An 18696-nucleotide genomic window follows, 5' to 3' on the forward strand; every position below is an offset into this window, starting at 1 on the left:
AACAGGTGGGAGTTGTCTTACCAACTCTGAGAGGCCAATTAATTAAGAGAAAAAAAAAAACTTTTGAAGTGATAATCAAGCTAGCCGAGTACAGACAGTGTGATAAGAAGTGTGAGAGTACTTACAAGGGGAGATAGAGTCAACGTTTGTAATGGCTCAGCCATTCCCAGTCCTTATTCAAACCGGAGTTGATTGTGTCTAGTTTGCATATCAATTCTAGCTCTGCAGTCTCTCTTTGGAGTCTGTTTTTGAAGTTTTTCTGTTGTAATATAGCCACCCGCAGCCACCATTCAGTGACAGACCTGCGGGTGGCTATATTACAACAGAAAAACTTCAAAAACAGACTCCAAAGAGAGACTGCAGAGCTAGAATTGATATGCAAACTAGACACAATCAACTCCGGTTTGAATAAGGACTGGGAATGGCTGAGCCATTACAAACGTTGACTCTATCTCCCCTTGTAAGTACTCTCACACTTCTTATCACACTGTCTGTACTCGGCTAGCTTGATTATCACTTCAAAAGTTTTTTTTTTTCTCTTAATTAATTGGCCTCTCAGAGTTGGTAAGACAACTCCCACCTGTTTATGCTCTCTGTATGTGTGTATATATATCTCCTCATTATATGTTCCATTCTATATGCATCCGAAGAAGTGGGCTGTAGTCCACGAAAGCTTATGCTCTAATAAATTTGTTAGTCTCTAAGGTGCCACAAGTACTCCTGTTCTTCTTTTTGTACATACAGTGCTCACCACTCCCACCAAGACAGATTAATTTTTCTTGATGACCAGTCAGGATCAGGTCATCTGGGGGAATCCAGTTTCTGCACAGTGTCCCTGGCAGTGTTGAGCTCTGGCAGCTCTGAGCTTGGGGCTGTGTCCTACAGTTGGTTCCCAATGAGCTTCCTTGTGGACTCCAGTTTATAGAGTGAAACTTGAGTCCTGCTTAGCCATACCTTAACCAATCCTTTTACTGAAATCCCTACGTACTGTAACAAAATTATCTAACCAATCATCATACCCCACCACCCAAATGGATTTACACCTCACAAAATTAATTATATAATAGACAAAAATAATTAAGGAACCAGACAGAGACCATACAGATAAACAAACAATAGAGAAGTGGGGACCATAAAGACAAAACAATCAAGAAATGAGGATTTCACAACCCCAACTATTGATAAGTGGTTTCTTGCTAGACAGGATGCATCAATACAAGTTTTCTTTAACCAGCTTGAGATCTGTTTCTTTACCTGGTAATGGCAGGTGCCGTTAGTACGGGGTCTCCGTCTTACCAGCCTGATGTGACAGTGTTTTAATGTCATTTAGATGGAATGTGAGGATGTGACTTTCTGCTTCTGAGCTAATGGCTGCTGCTCTCTTAATCTGGCTGCAGACAAACGCCTTGTGCCTCACCCTATGGCTACAGGAAAAGGCCTGATCCTAACACTGCCAAGGCCGCCCAAACTCCCCTATGGCAAAGTTTATTAGTGAATTAGTTGAAGGCTTGTCTACACATACATGTGCACTGGTTTCAATGCCCGGTAGGGAGCCAGCCGGGAGGGGGCAGAGGGGATCCCTGAGGGGGCATGAAGGTGGTTTACCTGGAGCACAGGGATAGGTTCATCCAGTTGCAAAACGGGAGAGCTGCTATAAGTGTCGTCACACCTGCCCCACAAGTTACTCCCAGAGCTCCCTGGAATGAGGGGAGCGGAGCTGGTGGCTCCGGCCCAGGGCTGGTAGGCAGAGGAGGTGTGTGTGTGTGTACAGACAAGAGACCGCCCCGAGCCGGTCTGTTCCCGGAGCGGGTCACACCCAGAGTCCATGTCACCTGCAGCTCTAGCTCTGCGCTGCCTCTCCAGGACCAGGGACCCCATCGCCCTGGGACTCTCTGGGACAATCCCCAGTCTCCATAGACACCCCCCTTCCCCGGGACCGTCTCTTCTCTGTTCGCCCAGGGACACGGTTGGCGTCTCTGCCCGACGCCCCTTAGCTGGGAGCAGCTGCCCGAGCCCGGGGGTGGGCGGTGGGGCCGGGGGCAGGGCTGCGGTGAATCCCTTGGGCGCTAGGACCCAGGAGCCGCTGGGAGGCGGCGCTGGGAGGGTCGCTGGGCTCAGTCCGGCAGCGGGAAGCGACTCGCAGCCGCTGCGGTGACTCCGGGTCCCGGCTCGATCCCCGAGCCCGGCGGCTGCTGCGGGAGCCCGGAGCCCGGAGCCCGGAGCCCGGGCTGCAGCCGGGAGCGGGGAGTCTCCGGCCGGGCCCTTCCCGCTGCTCCCCGGGAGCCGCCCCCAGGCAGAGCCCCCGACCCGGCCCCGCTCGGGGGGAAGGTGAGGGACCCCCCAGGGGCAGGGAGCGGTGCCCCGGGCTGCGGGGAGCGGGTCTGGCCCCAGGCTGCTCCCCGCCGAGCTGGCTGCGATGCCCGGGCCCGGGAAAGCTGCCGCCAGCCCCAGGGTGTGCGGGGGAGGCCGGGACAGGGAGAGCTGGGGGTGGGGAGAACGGAGATGTGGGAGGGGGCGGGAGGGGGGTGACTGGGGATTTGGGAGGGGGCAGGAATTGGGGAACAGGGATGTAGGAGGGGGGTGACTGGGGATCTGGGAGAGGGCAGGAATTGGGGAACAGGGATGTAGGAGGGGGGTGACCAGGGATCTGGGAGAGGGCAGGAATTGGGGAACAGGGATGTAGGAGGGGGGGTGACCAGGGATCTGGGAGAGGGCAGGAATTGGGGAACAGGGATGTAGGAGGGGGTGACCAGGGATCTGGGAGAGGGCAGGAATTGGGGAACAGGGCTGAAGGAGGGGGTGACCAGGGATCTGGGAGAGGGCAGGAATTGGGGAACAGGGATCTGGGAGAGGGCAGGAGGGGGAAGGGGGATGTGGGAGGGGGAAGGAATTGGGGAACAGGGATGTAGGGGGCGGGAGGGGGCCAGGGGATGTGGGGCGCTGGAGGGAGGCTGGGGGAACACACAGGTATCGGGGCAGGGGGAGAATTCTGGGGCTCGGGGGAGCAGAGCTGGACTAGAGGGAAACTCTGAGTGTGGGATAAAGGGAAGAAAAGGGGGGCTGTGGGGGGGCTGGAGGGAGACTATGGAGCAAGCAGAGACTGGCTGGGGAGGGCAGAGCCAGAGGGCAGGAGGAGGGCGGGGGGAATGGAGAGAGATACAATGGCAGCTCCCCCAGCCCATGGGGTGCCAGTGGGGAATCTTTTCCCCTAGACATGGGGGTGGGTAAGCAGGGGACTTCTCCTGAAGGGCTCAGAATTTACAAGGCAAATATCTCCTCTCTGTCACAGCCTGTTTACAATTGAGGTTGAGAGATAGTTCAGTGGTTTGAGCATTAGCCTGCTAAACCCAGGGTTATGAGCTCAATCCTTGAGGGGCCACTTAGGGATCTTGGGGCAAAAGTCAGTACTTGGTCCTGCTAGTGAAGGCAGGGGGCTGGACTTGCTGACCTTTCAGGGTCCCTTCCAGTTCTATGAGATAGGTATATCTCCATATATTATATTTAAAATTTAGTCTTTGTATGTATGATTACCTGCCCTATGGGCGGACGGCGTATGTGTCCATGGGGTGCAAGGAGCTCCTGGCCCTCAGAGACTGTGTATGGACTTTGGAGACCAAGCTGAGGGAGACAGAGATGTACATAGAGGGACACAGTAGAATGGTCCCACCCCTGATCTGACGGCCTCTGTGCTGTTGAGGAGGGTGAAAGTTCCAGGGAAGGAGAACATCCAACTGGAGCAGAGGGAAATGATCCTATAGTTTGGACCCTCTGTGACAGGTTGGATCACAGAAACCCCCTTGGGAGTTGCCACCCAATGTGCAAAGACTACCCCTGCTTCTGTTTTCCCTGCCAGCTCAGGACTCCAGCACCCTGTCTTGCTGAGCCAGACACTCCCGTCTGGCTCCAGCCAGAGACCCAGGGTCTGAATCACTTGTCCCAAAGCTGCAGGTTTAACCGAAAACAGCTCACAGTAGTGTGCTTGTCTTTAGCACTCAGATGCCCAACTCCCAATGGGGTCTAAACCCAGATAAATCTGTTTTACCCTGCATAAAGCTTATGCAGGGCAAACTCATAAATTGTTCACCCTCTATAACACTGATAGAGAGATATGCACAGTTGTTTGCTCCCCCAGGTATTAATACATACTCTGAGTGAATTACTAAATAGAAAGTGATTTTATTAAATACAGACAGTAGGATTTAAGTGGTTCCAAGTAGTAACAGACAGAACAAAGCAAGTCACCAAGCAAAATAAAATAAAATGCGCAAATCTATGCCTAATCAAACTCAATACAGATAATCTCACCCTCAGAGATGCTTCAGTAATTTTTTTCTCAGACTGGACACCTTCCAGGCCTGGGCACAATTCTTTCCCCTGGTACAGCTCTTGTTCCAGCTCAGGTGGTAGCTAGGGGATTCTTCATGATGGCTCCTCTCCCCCTTGTTCTCTTCCACCCCTTTATATATCTTTTGCATAAGGCGGGAACCCTTTGTCTCTCTGGGTTTCCACCCTCCCCCCCCTCACTGGAAAAGCACCAGGTTAAAGGTGGATTCCAGTTCAGGTGACATGATCACATGTCACTGCAAGACTTCATTACCCACTTGCCAGCACACACATATACAGGAAGACTCACAGGTAAATACAGCCATCTGCAGACAATGGGAGTCATCAAGATTCCAAACCATCATTAATGGCCCACACTCTACATAATTACAATAGGCCCTCAGAGTTACATTTTATATTTCTAGTTTTAGATACAAGAGTGGTACATTTATACAAATCAGATGATCATACTCAGTAGATTATAAGCTTTGTAATGATACCTTACAAGAGACCTTTTGCATGAAGCATATCCCAGTTACGTTACATTCACTTATTACCATATTTTCTCTAAAACTATCCCAGTTACATTATATTGACTTATTATCAAGTTTTTATAAAACCATATAGACTGCACAACGTCACACCCTCCTTCCAGATGATGATGTGGTTTCCTCTCGCACTGAGGATACCTCTCCGAGGAGGGAACTCTAGCTATTAGGAAGAGACAGGTATTTAGTAATGGACAGTTCAATCATTAGAAACATAGAGAGCTGGGTTTGCGACGACTGGGAGAAACACACGGAGACTTGCCTGCCTGGTGTGAAGGTTGCAGATCTCTCGAGACATCTAGATAGACTTATATGTAGTGCTGGGGAGGAGTCAGTGGTCGTGATACATGTAAGTACCAATGACATAGGGAAGGGAAGGGTAGGGGAGAGGTCCTGGAGGCCAAATTTAGGCCGCTAGGTAAGAGATTGACTTTAGGACTCCATGGTCGCATTCTCTGAGATGCTCCCAGTTCCACACACAGGGCCAGTTAGACAGGCAGAACTGCACGGTTTCAATGCATGGATGAGACGATGGTGTAGAGAGGAGGGGTTTAGATTTATTAGGAACTGGGGAAACTTTTGGGAAAGGAGGAGCCTATACAGGAAAGATGGGCTCCACCTAAATCAAAATGGAACCAAATTGCTGGCACTTAACATTAAAAAGGTCGTAGAACAGTTTTTAAACTAGGGCTGGGGGAAAGCCAACAGGTGTGGAGGAGCACATGGTTTGGACATCCCTTAGGGGAGGATCTATTCATAGAGAATCTCTATGTCCTAGTGAGGACAAGAGAATGGAAAATGATAAAATACGGGCAGGGTCTGATCAGAAACAGTCAAATAAAAAGATTCCCATTCAATTACATTGTGTAATGGCAAACAGCTAAAAGGAGACAAGTTTTTAAAGTGCTTATTTACCAATGGTAGAAGCTAAATAAAATGGGTGAACTAGAGTGCCTCATATTAAATGAGAATATTAATGTAATAGGCACCACAGAAACTTGGTGGAATGAGGATAATCAATGGGATACAGTAATACCAGGGTACAAAATATATCGGAAGGACAGAACAGGTCGTGCTGGTGGGGAAGTGGCATTATATGTGAGAGAAAGCGTAGAATCGAATGAAGTAAAAATTGTAAATGAATCAAATGGTACCATAGAGTCTTTCTGGATAATAATTCCATAAGACTATAGCAGTAGGGATATATTACTGACAACCTGACCAGGATGGTGATAGTGACTGTGAAATGTTCAGGGAGATTAGAGAGGCTATTAAAATAAAAAATTCATTGATAATGGGGGATTTTAATTATCCCCATATTGACTGGGTACATGTCGCCTCAGGATGGGATGCAGAGGTAAAGTTTCTTGACCCCTTAAACGACTGCTTCTTGGAGCAGCTGGTCCTGGAACCCACAAGAGGAGAGGCAATTCTTGATTTAGTCCCAAGTGGAGCACAGGATCTGGTCCAAGAAGTGAATATAGCTGGACCGCTTGGTAATAGTGACCATAATATAATTAAATTTATCACTGTGGCTGGGAAAACACCACAGCAGCCTAACACGATAGCATTTAATTTCAGAAAGGGGAACTACACAAAAATGAGGAAGTTAGTAAAACAGAAATTAAAAGGTACAGCGCAAAAGTAAAACCCCTGCAAGCTGCATGGAAACTTTTTAAAGACACCATAATAGAGGCTCAACTTGAATGTATACCCCAAATTAAAAAAACATAGTAAGAGAACCAAAAAAGAGCCACTGTGGCTAAACAACAAAGTAAAAGAAGCAGTGAGAGGCAAAAAGGCATCCTTTAAAAAGTGGTAGTTCACTCTAGTGAGGAAAATAGAAAGGAGCATAAACATTGGCAAATGAAGTATAAAAATACAATTAGGAATGCCAAAAAGAATTTGAGGAATAGTTAGCCAAAGACTCAAAAAGCAATAGCAAAAACAATTTTAAGTACATCAGAAGCAGGAAGCCTGCTAAACAACCAGTAGGGCCACTGGACGATCAAGATTGCCCTTATATAAATCCATGGTACGCCCAAATCTTGAATACTGCAAACAGATGTGGTCTCCTCATCTCAAAAAAGATATACTGGCATTAGAAAAGGTTCAGAGAAGGGCAACTCAAATGATTAGGGGTTTGGAACGGGTCCCATATGAGGAGAAATTAAAAAGTCTAGGACTTTTCAGCTTGGAAAAGAGGAGACTAAGGGGGGATATGATAGAGGTATATAAAATCATGAGTGATATGGAGAAAGTGAATAAGGAAAAATTATTTACTTGTTCCCATAATGGGCAGCAGGTTTAAAACAAACAAAAGGAAGTTCTTCTTCACACACCGCACAGTCAACCTGTAGAACTCCTTGCCTGACGAGGTTGTGAAGGCTAGGACTATAACAGGGTTATATATTCATAGGTTAAGTCTATTAATGACTATTAACCAGGATGGGTAAGGAATGGTGTCCCTAGCCTCTGTTTGTCAGAGTGTGGAGATGGATGGGAGGAGAGAGATCACTTGATCGTTACCTGTTAGGTTCATTCCCTCGGGGACACCTGGCATTGGTCACTGTCGGTAGACAGGATACTGGGCTAGATGGACCTGTGGTCTGACCCAGTATGGCCGTTCTTATGTTCTTATGAGATGCTAAAGGAGCACTCAAGGACGATAAGGCCATTACAGAGAAACTAAATGAATTATTTGCATCGGTCTTCATGGCTGAGGATGTGAGGGAGATTCCCAAACCTGAGCCATTCTTTTTAGGTGACAGATCTGAGGAACTGTCCCAGATTGAGGTATCATTAGAGGAGGTTTTGGAACAAATTGATAAACTAAATAGCAATAAGTCACCATAACCAGATGGTATTCACCCAAGAGTTCTGAAGGAACTCAAATGTGGAATTGCAGAACTACTAAGTGTAATCTGTAACTTATCATTTAAATCAGCTTCTGTACCAGGTGACTGGAGGATAGCTAATGTGATGCCAATTTTTAAAAAAGGGCTCCAGAGGTAATCCTGGCAATTGCAGGCCTGTAAACCTGATTCAGTACCAGGCAAACTGGTTGAAACTATAATAAAGAACAAAATTGTCAGACACATAGATGAACATAATTTATTGGAGAAGAGTCAACATGGTTTTAGTAAAAGGAAATCATGCCTCACCAATCTACTAGAATCCTTTGAGGGGGTAAACAAGCATTTGGACAAAGGGGATCCAATGAATATAGTGTACTTTGCTTAAGAGCCTTTGGTGAGGAACCTTGTCAAAGGCTTTCTGAAAATCTAAGTAAGCTGCAATGGGATAAGAGGGAAGGTCCTCTCATGGATTGGTAACTGGTTAAAAGAGAGGAAACAAAGGGTAGGTATAAATGATCCGTTTTCAAAATGGAGAGAGGTAAATAGTGGTGCCCCCAGGGCATAGGCACCAACTTTTCCAGGCCCCGGTGGGTGCTCGCTCCTGGCTCCGCTCCGCCCCGCCCCCTCCTGCCCCGCCCCATCCCAACCCCTTCCCCAAAGTCCCTGCCCTACTCTGCCCCCTCCCTGCTCCTATTGGACCCCTTCCCCAAATCCTCACCCGGGACCCACCTCTTCCCCGAGCGTGCCGCGTTCCCCCTCCTCTCCTCTCCGTCCCAGCGCTTGCTGCCACGAATCAGCTGTTTCGTGGCGGGAAGCGCTGGGAGGGAGGAGGGAGAAGTGGAGCCACGGCGCGCTCAGGGGAGGAGGCGGAGCGGAGGTGAGCTGGGGCAGGGCAGGACGGGGAGCTGCCGGTGGGTGCAGAGCACCCACCAATTTTTCCCCTTGTGTACTCCAGCCCCAGAGCACCCATGGAGTTGGCACCTATGTCCCAGGGGTCTCTTCTGGGACCAGTCCTATTCAACAATTATAAATGATCTGGAAAAAGGGGTAAACAGTGAGGTGGCAAAATTTGCAGATGATACAAAATTACTCAAGATAGTTAAGACCCAGGCAGACTGTGAAGAGCTACAAAAGGCTCTCTCAAAACTGGATGACTGGACAACAAAATGGCAGATGAAATTTAATATTGATAAATGCAAAGTAATGCACATTGGAAAACATAATCCCAAATACACATATAAAATAATTAGCTGTTACCACTCAAGAAAGAAATCACAGAGTCATTGTGAATAGTTCTCTGAAAACATCCACTCAGTGTGTAGCAGCCGTCAAAAAAGCGAACAGAATACTGGGAATAATCAAGAAAGGGATTGATAATAGGACAGTAAACATCATCTTGCACCTATATAAATCCATGGTACGCCCACATCTTGAATGCTACGTGTAGATGTGGTCGCCCCATCTCAAAAAAGATATATTGGAATTGGAAAAGGTTCAGAAAAGGGCAACAAAAATGATTAGGGATATGGAATGGCTTCCGTATGAGGAGAGATTAATAAGACTGGGACTTTTCAGCTTGGAAAAAAGATGGCTAAGGGGAGATATGATTGAGGTCTAAAATCATGACTGGTGTAGAGAAAGTAGATAAGGAAGTATTGTTTACTACTTCTCATAACACAAGAACTAGGCGTCACCAAATGAAATTAGTAGGCAGCAGGTTTAAAACAAATAAAAGGAAGTATTTCTTCACACAACGCAGTCAACCTGTGGATCTCCTTGCCAGAGGATGTTGTGAAGGCCAAGACCATAACAGGGTTCAAAAAAGAACTAGATAAGTTCATGGAGGATAGGTCCATCAATGGCTATTAGCGAGGATGGGCAGGGATGGTGCCCCTAGCCTCTGTTTGCCAGAAGCTGGGAATGAGCGACGGGATGGATCATTTGATGGTTCCCTGTTCTGCTCATTCCCTCTGGGGCACCTGGCATTGGCCACTGTCAGAAGACAGGATACTGGGCTAGATGGACCTTTGGTCTGACCCCGTAGGGCCATTCTTATGTTCTTTAAAGAGCCTAGGGGGAATCGGGGTGTGAAATGGAATAACGCTAATTCAGAAACCTCCCCAATTGCTCTTCTCACCCTGACAGGTTGCAGAATAATGACCCCAGATCACTCCAGATCGTCCCATTTTCCTAGGGGCTGGGGCAGGGAAATGGCTGTGGTGGATCCAACTCAGGTAGGGGATTTTGCGGGGAGCTGCTGGGGAGGGTTGAGGTAGAGGGGGGAGGGGCAAGAAACACACAAGGTGAGGCATGGAGGGGGACAGGGTGTGATAAACCTGCTGGGACATGCTCAGCCTAGGGGCTCTTTTATGAACAGGCTCATTATTGCGGGTGGGGGATGAACATTCCCCCATTTCTGAAAAAGGAAACAGATCCCCCCTCAGACACGGCTGGGAAAGCAGCAAAATGCTGGAGCCTGAACCCCCTGGGCTGAGACTGCAGTGAAACACAAATGGGAGGTGCTGGGATTCCTGTCCCTGTTCCCTGCACTGAGCTCTGCCTCCCACATCAGCCTGTGCCTAGTAGGTGGGTAGGAAATGAGAAGACCCTGCCCTCCTCCGTCTGCTGGGAGGACAAGGAGCTCTCCCCTTCTCTCTGTTCCCTGCAGCCTTCTGGCCACTGTGAGCAGGGTGGGGGTGGGATTCTGCTCCTCTGGCCCTCCCAGAGCTGTCCTGGTGTTGTGCTTCTTCCCCCATGAATAGTGGGGCTGTGGCTGGGGCACCAGGCTCTGAGTGGGGGGCACCTGTTGTTTCAGATGCCAGTGAGCTTCGAGGAGGTGGCTGTGTATTTCACCGCGGGACAGGGGGCTCTGCTGGACCCCACTCAGAGAGCCCTCTACAGAGACGTCATGCAGGAGAACTATGAGACTGTGACCTCGCTGGGTAAGGGTTCCTGTCCCCTCAGCTATTTGAAGCCATGGGGCCTGTATTTCCGCATCTGGTCAGGTTCTTCCCTGGTCAGTTAGATTAGAGGAGAATGGATCACATAGTCCACAGCTCCAGTATGAGAGAGCCACTCACCTCCAAACCCCCTCCAATAGGATAGGGGAGTCATAAAATCATAGGACTGGAATGGATCTCAAGAGGTCATCTAATCCAGTCTCCTGTGTGAACATAATGGACATGCTAATTCACAACCATCCCTCCAGCTCTCATGAGTGCAGAAGTGGTGCGTTATCCTTTCTCAGCAGTTCTCAAACTTCATTGCACCATGACCCCTTCTGACAACAAACGACTACACGGCCCCGGGAGGGGGAACTAAAGCCTGAGACTGAATCTGACCTTCAGCCCAGGGTGGAGGAGCTCGGGCTTTGGCTTGAGCCCTGGATGGGGGGAGCAGGTGGGGAGGCTCAGGCTTTGGCTTCAGCCTCGGACCCCCGCAAGTCTGATGCCAGCCCTGGGGACCCCCATTAAAATGGGGTTGCAGCCCACTTTGGGATCCTGACGCAGAGTTTGAGAACCGCTCTCTTATCTGCATTAATTCTCACTCACAGACAGTATCTCTGTGCATTGCCCTTCATGGGACTAGCTCCATCTATGGGGAGGATGTGGGCTCTGGAGGTTTAGACATTGGCAGGGGTTTGTAGTCCATAAGGCCAGTTTGCTAGTTTGCTGTATTGCATAATGTGTTTTCTTCAGTGGTTTGATTGATTATATTGTTATTTTATTGGGTTTGGTTTATGCTGAATTCCAGTATGTTACCCATAATAGTTGGCTGTAACACAGGGAACCTATCCTGTATGATTAGCTAGAGCAAGTTAGTATAAGTATTTGTAACCTTTGACATAGATAAATGGCCTACCGGTTACCCCTTTTGACTTTGGGGGACTGATGGGGAACCAAACAAAGAACTGAACAGACCAGTAAGCACAAGGTACACCACAGAACGTGGAAGTCATGATTTAGGCCAGAGGTAACGGTTTTGGGGATGAGATAATCGATACCAATGCATATGAATACATGTCATAATATATTAGCCTAAGAGTAAGTGTACCCGAAGATTTATCTGGATGAGGAAATGCTATTTGGGCATCGTAGTTTGGGCCCTGATTAGAATGGGGCCAGGACCCTATACGAGGGTAAACAACCATGCAGAGGAGTCATTCTTTCCTATATTCTATCAAGCTGTCAGCTCAATATAGCAAAGCTACTTAACACTCAACCCTGATCCCTACCAAATGGGGAAGTCTGGACCATTGAATTAATCAGGCATGCCAGAGTTGAGGCTGGTCCTCTGTCTCCCACTCCCAGGTCTTCAGGGAAGGGTGTGAGTATGCTAGTTTGCGTAGTCTTTTAGAATAGAAATGTTACCCCAAGGTGCCATAGAATTGAATTACTACTTTGTCATTCTGTGTTTAATAGCATTTATTGTAACGATCTTCATATTTTGATATTCTCCTCAGAATACATGTCCTTGCCACACAAGTGGAGGATCCTCTCATGGTGTTGAACTCTCTGAGTTTTCTAACCCTGTAGCCTGAATTGGGACAAAACCCTAAATATTTTCTGGTCAGACCATTGGTGAGCCATAATAAACTAGCCCATAAATTCAAGTCAATAGATTTAACATCAAAGCTTTGTGTGCCTCAGCAAGTCCCCCAGAATACACAGATCCTGAACACTCGTAGGGAGGGAGTGACAACTTCCCCCCACCCCCAGAGATCTGCCTCTCCCACAGGGGCTCAGTGACTATGTTCCCATCTGTTCAGACCCCACAACCCCCCAGCAAATCATGGTGTCAGTTTAAACTCAATGTGTGACAAATCCTGCCCCAATCCTCAGTGCACTCTGCTCATACCTGATTTCACCCCTGAGCAGGACTCCGCGTTCCCAAACCTGCCCTGATCGCCCGGCTGGAAGCAGGGGAAGAGCCGTGGGTCCCGGATCTCCAGGACTACAAGGAAAGGAAGATCCCAAGAGGCCCCTGCACAGGTGAGGAGTCAGTGACACTGACACAGAAACTATCTGGCAAATGGAGGAAAAATCTGAAAATCCCCAAAATGTGGTGTGAGCCCCCCTCAGTTCTGCCTCATCTCACCCAGGTCAGGCACTGGTCAGTAAGTGTCATATCATCATGGCAGATATCGCTCATGGCTTCCCACCCACCCTGTTCCCTGTCAGGAGTTTTCTCCCTGACTTCACTTCCCTGGGAGTGTTTGGATGGGACGTGGAGGCAGAATCCAATTTCTCAGTCTCCCCAACAGTCATTGTGTGAGGGGGTGGACTAAGCCCAAGGACCTCCTGCTGGAGAGCTCGGGGCTCTGCCACACCCATTCCAGGAAGGGAGCAGTAGAGAGATCCTCCGAGCAGGCTAGAGTGGCTGCACAAGAAGCAAGCAATCAGGGCCCGGGGGGGGGCATATAAAAAGGAGCAGCAGATCAGAGAAGAGAGAGAGTTGTTGGATTGAGCGGCTACTGGGAGCTGGAGGAAAAGGACTCCGTGCCCAGCTGCCTGAAGGCACTGCAGCACAACAACAGCTAAGTGGGGGCAGGGACCGGGGGAGTGAGAGGCTCCTGGCTGGCTGCTCAGACCGAGCTAAGGACCGTTTGCAAGCAGCGACCAGAGGAGCATTGAGGAGCTCCTGTCTGGCTGAAGGGACTGGGTGAGGACTGAGCCTGGGGAGGACCCCAGGAAAATAGTGTCTCCAAGGGGGAAGCCCTGGGGATACAGCCCCCTACCAGGGCTGAGACTACTTTAGGACTGAGCCCAGGCAGGGCTAGAGAAACGGCACCAGAGGGGTACTGGGCTAGGCCCTGGTGGACTGTGTACCCCAGAAGGGGCCTGTTCTGGTTCACGCACAGACACTGTGTGACTCAGCCAGAGGGCTGAGTTGTTGAAGAAACCGACTGAGAACCACTGAAAGGGGTCACCAGAGGATAAAGAACGCAGACATGCCCACGAGAGGCGGGTGCTGACCCCATCACACATTCTTTCCTTTCTACCAGCCCAGGCAATGACTCCTGCCTGGACTCTCTCTCTCTTCCCCAGCAGGTGATGAGACAATGAATGAGAACGAGAAGGGGAATCCACAGCAGGAAGGTCCTGACCAAGTGGAACTGCAGGGGAGGTTTTTGAGAAGAGCTGAAGGGAATTTTTCCCAGTACTGGGAACAGAGAAAAGCCTGTAGTAATCGGCACAGGTCAGAGAGGAAGTTGGGAAACCGCCAAAGGAAGAAAGTGAAGGAAGTAATTGAATGTGGGGGAGGAGGCAAGGATCCCCAGGAAACCACAGCCCAGCAGACAAATCCCAAGGAAAATAAACCATATAAATGCTTGGAATGTGGGAAGAGCTTCAGTCGGCGCTCAGATCTTATTAAACATGGTAGAATCCATTTTGGAGAGAGACCCTATAAATGCTTGGACTGTGGGAAAAGCTTCAATCAGAGTTCAAATCTTACTACCCATCAGAGAGTGCACATAGGAGAGAGACCCTATAAATGTTTCGAGTGTGGGAAAAGTTTCGGTGTACTATCAACCCTTATTATACATCAGAGAACTCACACAGGAGAGAAACCTTATGAATGTTTGGACTGTGGGAAAAGCTTCTATTGGAGCTCAAATCTTACTGCCCATCAGAGAGTGCATACAGGAGAGGGACCACATAAATGTCTTGAGTGTGGGAAAAGCTTCAGTGCACCATCAGTTCTCCTTATACACCAGAGAACCCACACGGGAGAGAAACCTTATAAATGCTTGGAGTGTGGGAAAAGCTTCAGTCAGAGCTCAGGCCTTATTAGCCATGGGAGAACCCACACAGGGGAGAGACCGTATAAATGCTTGGACTGTGGGAAAAGCTTCAGTCGCCGCTCAGACCTTAGTAACCATGGGAGAATCCACACAGGAGAGAGACCATATAAATGCTTGGACTGTGGGAAAAGCTTCAGTCAGAGCTCAGGCCTTATTAACCATAGCAGAATCCACATGGGAGAGAGACCCTATACATGCTTGGACTGTGGGAAATGCTTTTATGGGAGCTCAAATCTTACTGCCCATCAGAGAGTGCACATAGGAGAGGGACCATATAAATGTCTTGAGTGTGGGAAAAGCTTCAGTGCACCATCCGTCCTCCTTATACACCAGAGAACCCATACGGGAGAGAAACCTTATAAATGTTTGGAGTGTGGGAAAAGCTTCAGTCAGAGCTCAGGCCTTATTAGCCATGAAAGAATCCATACAGGGGAGAGACCATATGAATGCTTGGACTGTGGGAAAAGCTTCAGTCACCGCTCAGGCCTTAGTAACCATGGGAGAATCCACACAGGAGAGAGACCATATAAATGCTTGGACTGTGGGAAAAGCTTCAGTCGCCGCTCAGACCTTAGTAACCATGGGAGAATCCACACAGGAGAGAAACCCTATAAATGTTTGATCTGTGGGAAAAGCTTCAATCGGAGCTCAAATCTTCATACCCATTGGAGAGTGCACACAGGAGAGAGTGGGAAAAGTTTCAGTGAGAGCTCAAAGCATCAGGAGAACATTCATGTAAGTGCCTCAGCTGTGGGGTAAGTTTCATTCGAAGATCAAACCTTGCTTCATATCAGACAATTCACATGAGAGAAACCCCATAAGTGCTTGGATGATAGAAAAAGCTTCAATAGCTGCAGGAAAAAAGTCAGTCTGAGCTCACATATTATTCCACATGTGATAACTCACAGAATAAAGACCTTGAATGTGGCAGAAGCTTCATTTGGTGCTCGCATCAGAGACTTCTCCACATAGGAGAGAAATTCTCTCACTGCCCTGACTGGGGCAGGCCATAGTAAAAATTCCATTTCCTAATTCCCACCCGCAGCAGTGGCATTTGGCTCCCAGGTATCCACTGGGGGCAGGTTCCAGCAGCAGCTGACCCTGAGCTGGTCAGGAACCCTCTGGCTTTGCCTGGTCTCAGCAAACCCAAGGCAGCGGAGGAGAAGTCCCAGTCAGCCCTTCCTCCCTGCTGCAGCCCTGGTGCTGAACTGATGGGCCTTCCTGTCTCCTGCTAACCTGCTGGGAGGAGGGACAGAGAAACTCCTCCATAGACTATCAGGGTTGGAAGGGACCTCAGGAGGTATCTAGTCCAACCCCCTGCTCAAAGCAGGACCAATTCCCAACTAAATCATCCCAGCCAGGGCTTTGTCAAGCCGGGCCTTAAAAACCTCCAAGGAAGGAGACTCCACCACCTCCCTAGGTAACGCATTCCAGTGCTTCACCACTGTGAAAGTTACTAGTGATCCCCCCTTAACATAGCAGCCTTTATGTCAACCAGTGGCCATTAGGGGGAAGCAGACACTTCAAGTACACAGTAGCCTGAACTTTTCAACTGTCTTCCCTTCAAGGCCTTACAGTAGTTGGAGCTGGTCCCAAGCCGGTTTTCACTGACCAGATAGCAAAAGCACGGGTCTGACAACCACCAATCAAGTGTTAACACTGCAAGGACCTTTGTCTGAATGTGTATAAAGGATCTGTAAAATGTGTGTAAGACGGAGTTTTTGTACTAAAGTGCAAAGCTCTCCTTTCTTCTGCAGAATAAAGCGACTCTTCCTTATCCCTGTCTGGCTGTTATTGGCTCTCAGCTAAGTAGACCCGATATTTCGGTAACACCACCCTCCTGGTGAAATAGTGTTTCCTAATATCCAACCTGGACCTCCCCCACTGCAACGTGAGACCATTGCTCCTTGTTCTGTCATCTGCCACCACTGAGAACAGCCGAGCTCCATCCTCTTTGGAACCCCCTTCAGGTAGTTGAAGGCTGCTATCAAATCCCCCCTCATTCTTCTCTTCTGGAGACTAAACAAACCCGGTTCCCTCAGCCTCTCCTCATAAGTCATGTGCTCCAGACCCCTAATCATTTTTGTTGCCCTCCGCTGGACTCTTTCCAATTTTTCCACATCCTTCTTGTAGTGTGGGGCCCAAAACTGGACACAGTATTCCAGATGAGGCCTCACCAATGTCGAATAAAGGGGAACAATCACTTTCCTCGATCTGCTGGCAATGCCCCTACTTATACAACCCAAAATGCCGTTAGCCTTCTTGGCAACAAGAGCACACTGTTGACTCATATCCAGCTTCTCGTCCACTGTGACCCCTAGGTTCTTTTCTGCAGAACTGCTACCTAGCCATTCGGTCCCTAGTCTGTAACAGTGAATGGGATTCTTCCGTCCTAAGTGCAGGACTCTGCACTTGTCCTTGTTGAACCTCATCAGGTTTTTTTTGGCCCAATCCTCTAATTTGTCTAGGTCCCTCTGTATCTGATCCCTACCCTCTAGTATATCTACCACGCCTCCTAGTTTAGTGTCATCTGCAAACTTGCTGAGAGTGCAGTCCACACCATCCTCCAGATCATTAATAAAGATATTAAAGAAAACCGGCCCCAGGACCGATCCTTGTGGCACTCCGCTTGAAACCGGCTGCCAACTAGACATGGAGCCATTGATCACTACCCGTTGAGCCCAACGATCTAGCCAGCTTTCTATCCACCTTACAGTCCATTCATCCAGCCCATACTTCTTTAACGTGGCGGCAAGCTCCCTCTGCCTGGATGAAGTCTCCCCCCCCCCCTTCCCAGATGTGATGCCCCTTCCATGGAGACTAGGTGAGGAATACTTGGGCCAGGCCCCACATTCACTCTGGATACCTGCCCCTACACCCCATTTTCCAGCAATCTCTGAGCTGGGCTCCCCCAATTACCTAGAGCCTGGTCCCTGCAGGGAGACTGTCCCTGGGGATGGCAACTCTTCCCCTCCCCAAATCCCCTGAGGTGCTGGGTTCTGGGGCATCAAATGTGAAGGGACCAGGAGGACTGGGTTTTGGGGAGGAAATTGGAGGATTGGTGGATGTGGGAAGCACAGGGTCCTGGGGAAATCATAAGGGATCACAGCGGACAATACAAGGAAGAGAGGTGCTGCCTCTTATCACTTGCCTCTTTTCCCTGCCTCCTCTGCATTCAGAAAGCACCACTGAGAAGGACTGATTCCTACAGGGTCTTTTGTAGGAGGCTTAAAGTTCTTGGGATCCCATCTCTACTCTGGAGCATCAGCCTCCAAGGGTCTCTTGGGTGGGAAAAGTGGTTGGGATTCGCTAGCAAATCTCCTCTGACCCTCCCCTGTTTTTCCTAGTCTAGACTGACCCCAACCATCTTCTATATTCTGATCCACCCAATAGCAGGGGCCTTTGTGGGAGGCCTAAAGGCCTAGGGATCTTGTTACCCCAAAATTTGAACCCAAGGCACCCTAATAATGGCCTCTCCATAACTGCAAACTGTTGTCAATTTGGTGCATCTCAATGGGTAACAGGAGGCAGCCCGGCCTAGAGGAATTGCCTACCTTTTATCCAGGAGTTAGTCTCTAACCCTCAGAGGACTCCTCAGAACAGACTAGTTCTGTGAACTCCTGGGAAGATATGGATACAGCCCTCCCCAAGGATTGACGCTCAAGCAGTAATACTTTGAAAACAAATAACATTTATTTAAACAAATAAATCAAGTACACTCATTAAGGGAAAATACAATGCAACACAAGCTACACTACATGACCCATGTAGCAGATACAATGTTGCACAATACAATAGACCCCTTATACATATGTATAAAGCCTTTATAAAATGTTGCAATATTTTACCAAACCTATTACAATGTAACATACAGATCCCTTACACACACAAATAAAACAGCATTGAAATATTACACATTACATGACATTATTAAGTAATAACATACAGGCGAGTCTCATCTTACGCTGGGGTTACGTTCTGCTGTCAGCGCATAAAGCGAAAATCGCGTATAGTCAAAATTACATTGAGTGTAATGGCGGGCGGAATTGCCTGCACTACAGGTACAGTATTTAAATTGTTATTTTTGTTTGTTTGTTTTTGTTTTTGCCGACTGCGCAAAGCTGAATTTGCGCATGTTAAATGCGTGTAAGATGAGATTCGC

At 48.6% G+C, this 18696-nt stretch overlaps 1 protein-coding gene across 1 annotated transcript; it reads left to right on the top strand.

Moving 5' to 3' along the window:
- Positions 1–2210: 2210 nt before the first annotated feature.
- LOC128845146 (zinc finger protein 436-like) lies at positions 2211–16311 on the top strand. Its single transcript, XM_054043506.1, has 6 exons — positions 2211–2328; positions 9875–9963; positions 10545–10671; positions 12607–12720; positions 13777–15269; positions 16103–16311. The coding sequence occupies exons 2-6, from the start codon at positions 9886–9888 to the stop codon at positions 16112–16114; spliced, it is 1824 nt and encodes a 607-aa protein (XP_053899481.1). The 5' UTR covers positions 2211–2328; positions 9875–9885; the 3' UTR covers positions 16115–16311.
- Positions 16312–18696: the final 2385 nt, after the last annotated feature.

Source organism: Malaclemys terrapin, chromosome 11, assembly GCF_027887155.1.
Source record: "Malaclemys terrapin pileata isolate rMalTer1 chromosome 11, rMalTer1.hap1, whole genome shotgun sequence".
In the NCBI taxonomy this organism is placed as follows: Eukaryota; Metazoa; Chordata; order Testudines; family Emydidae; genus Malaclemys; species Malaclemys terrapin.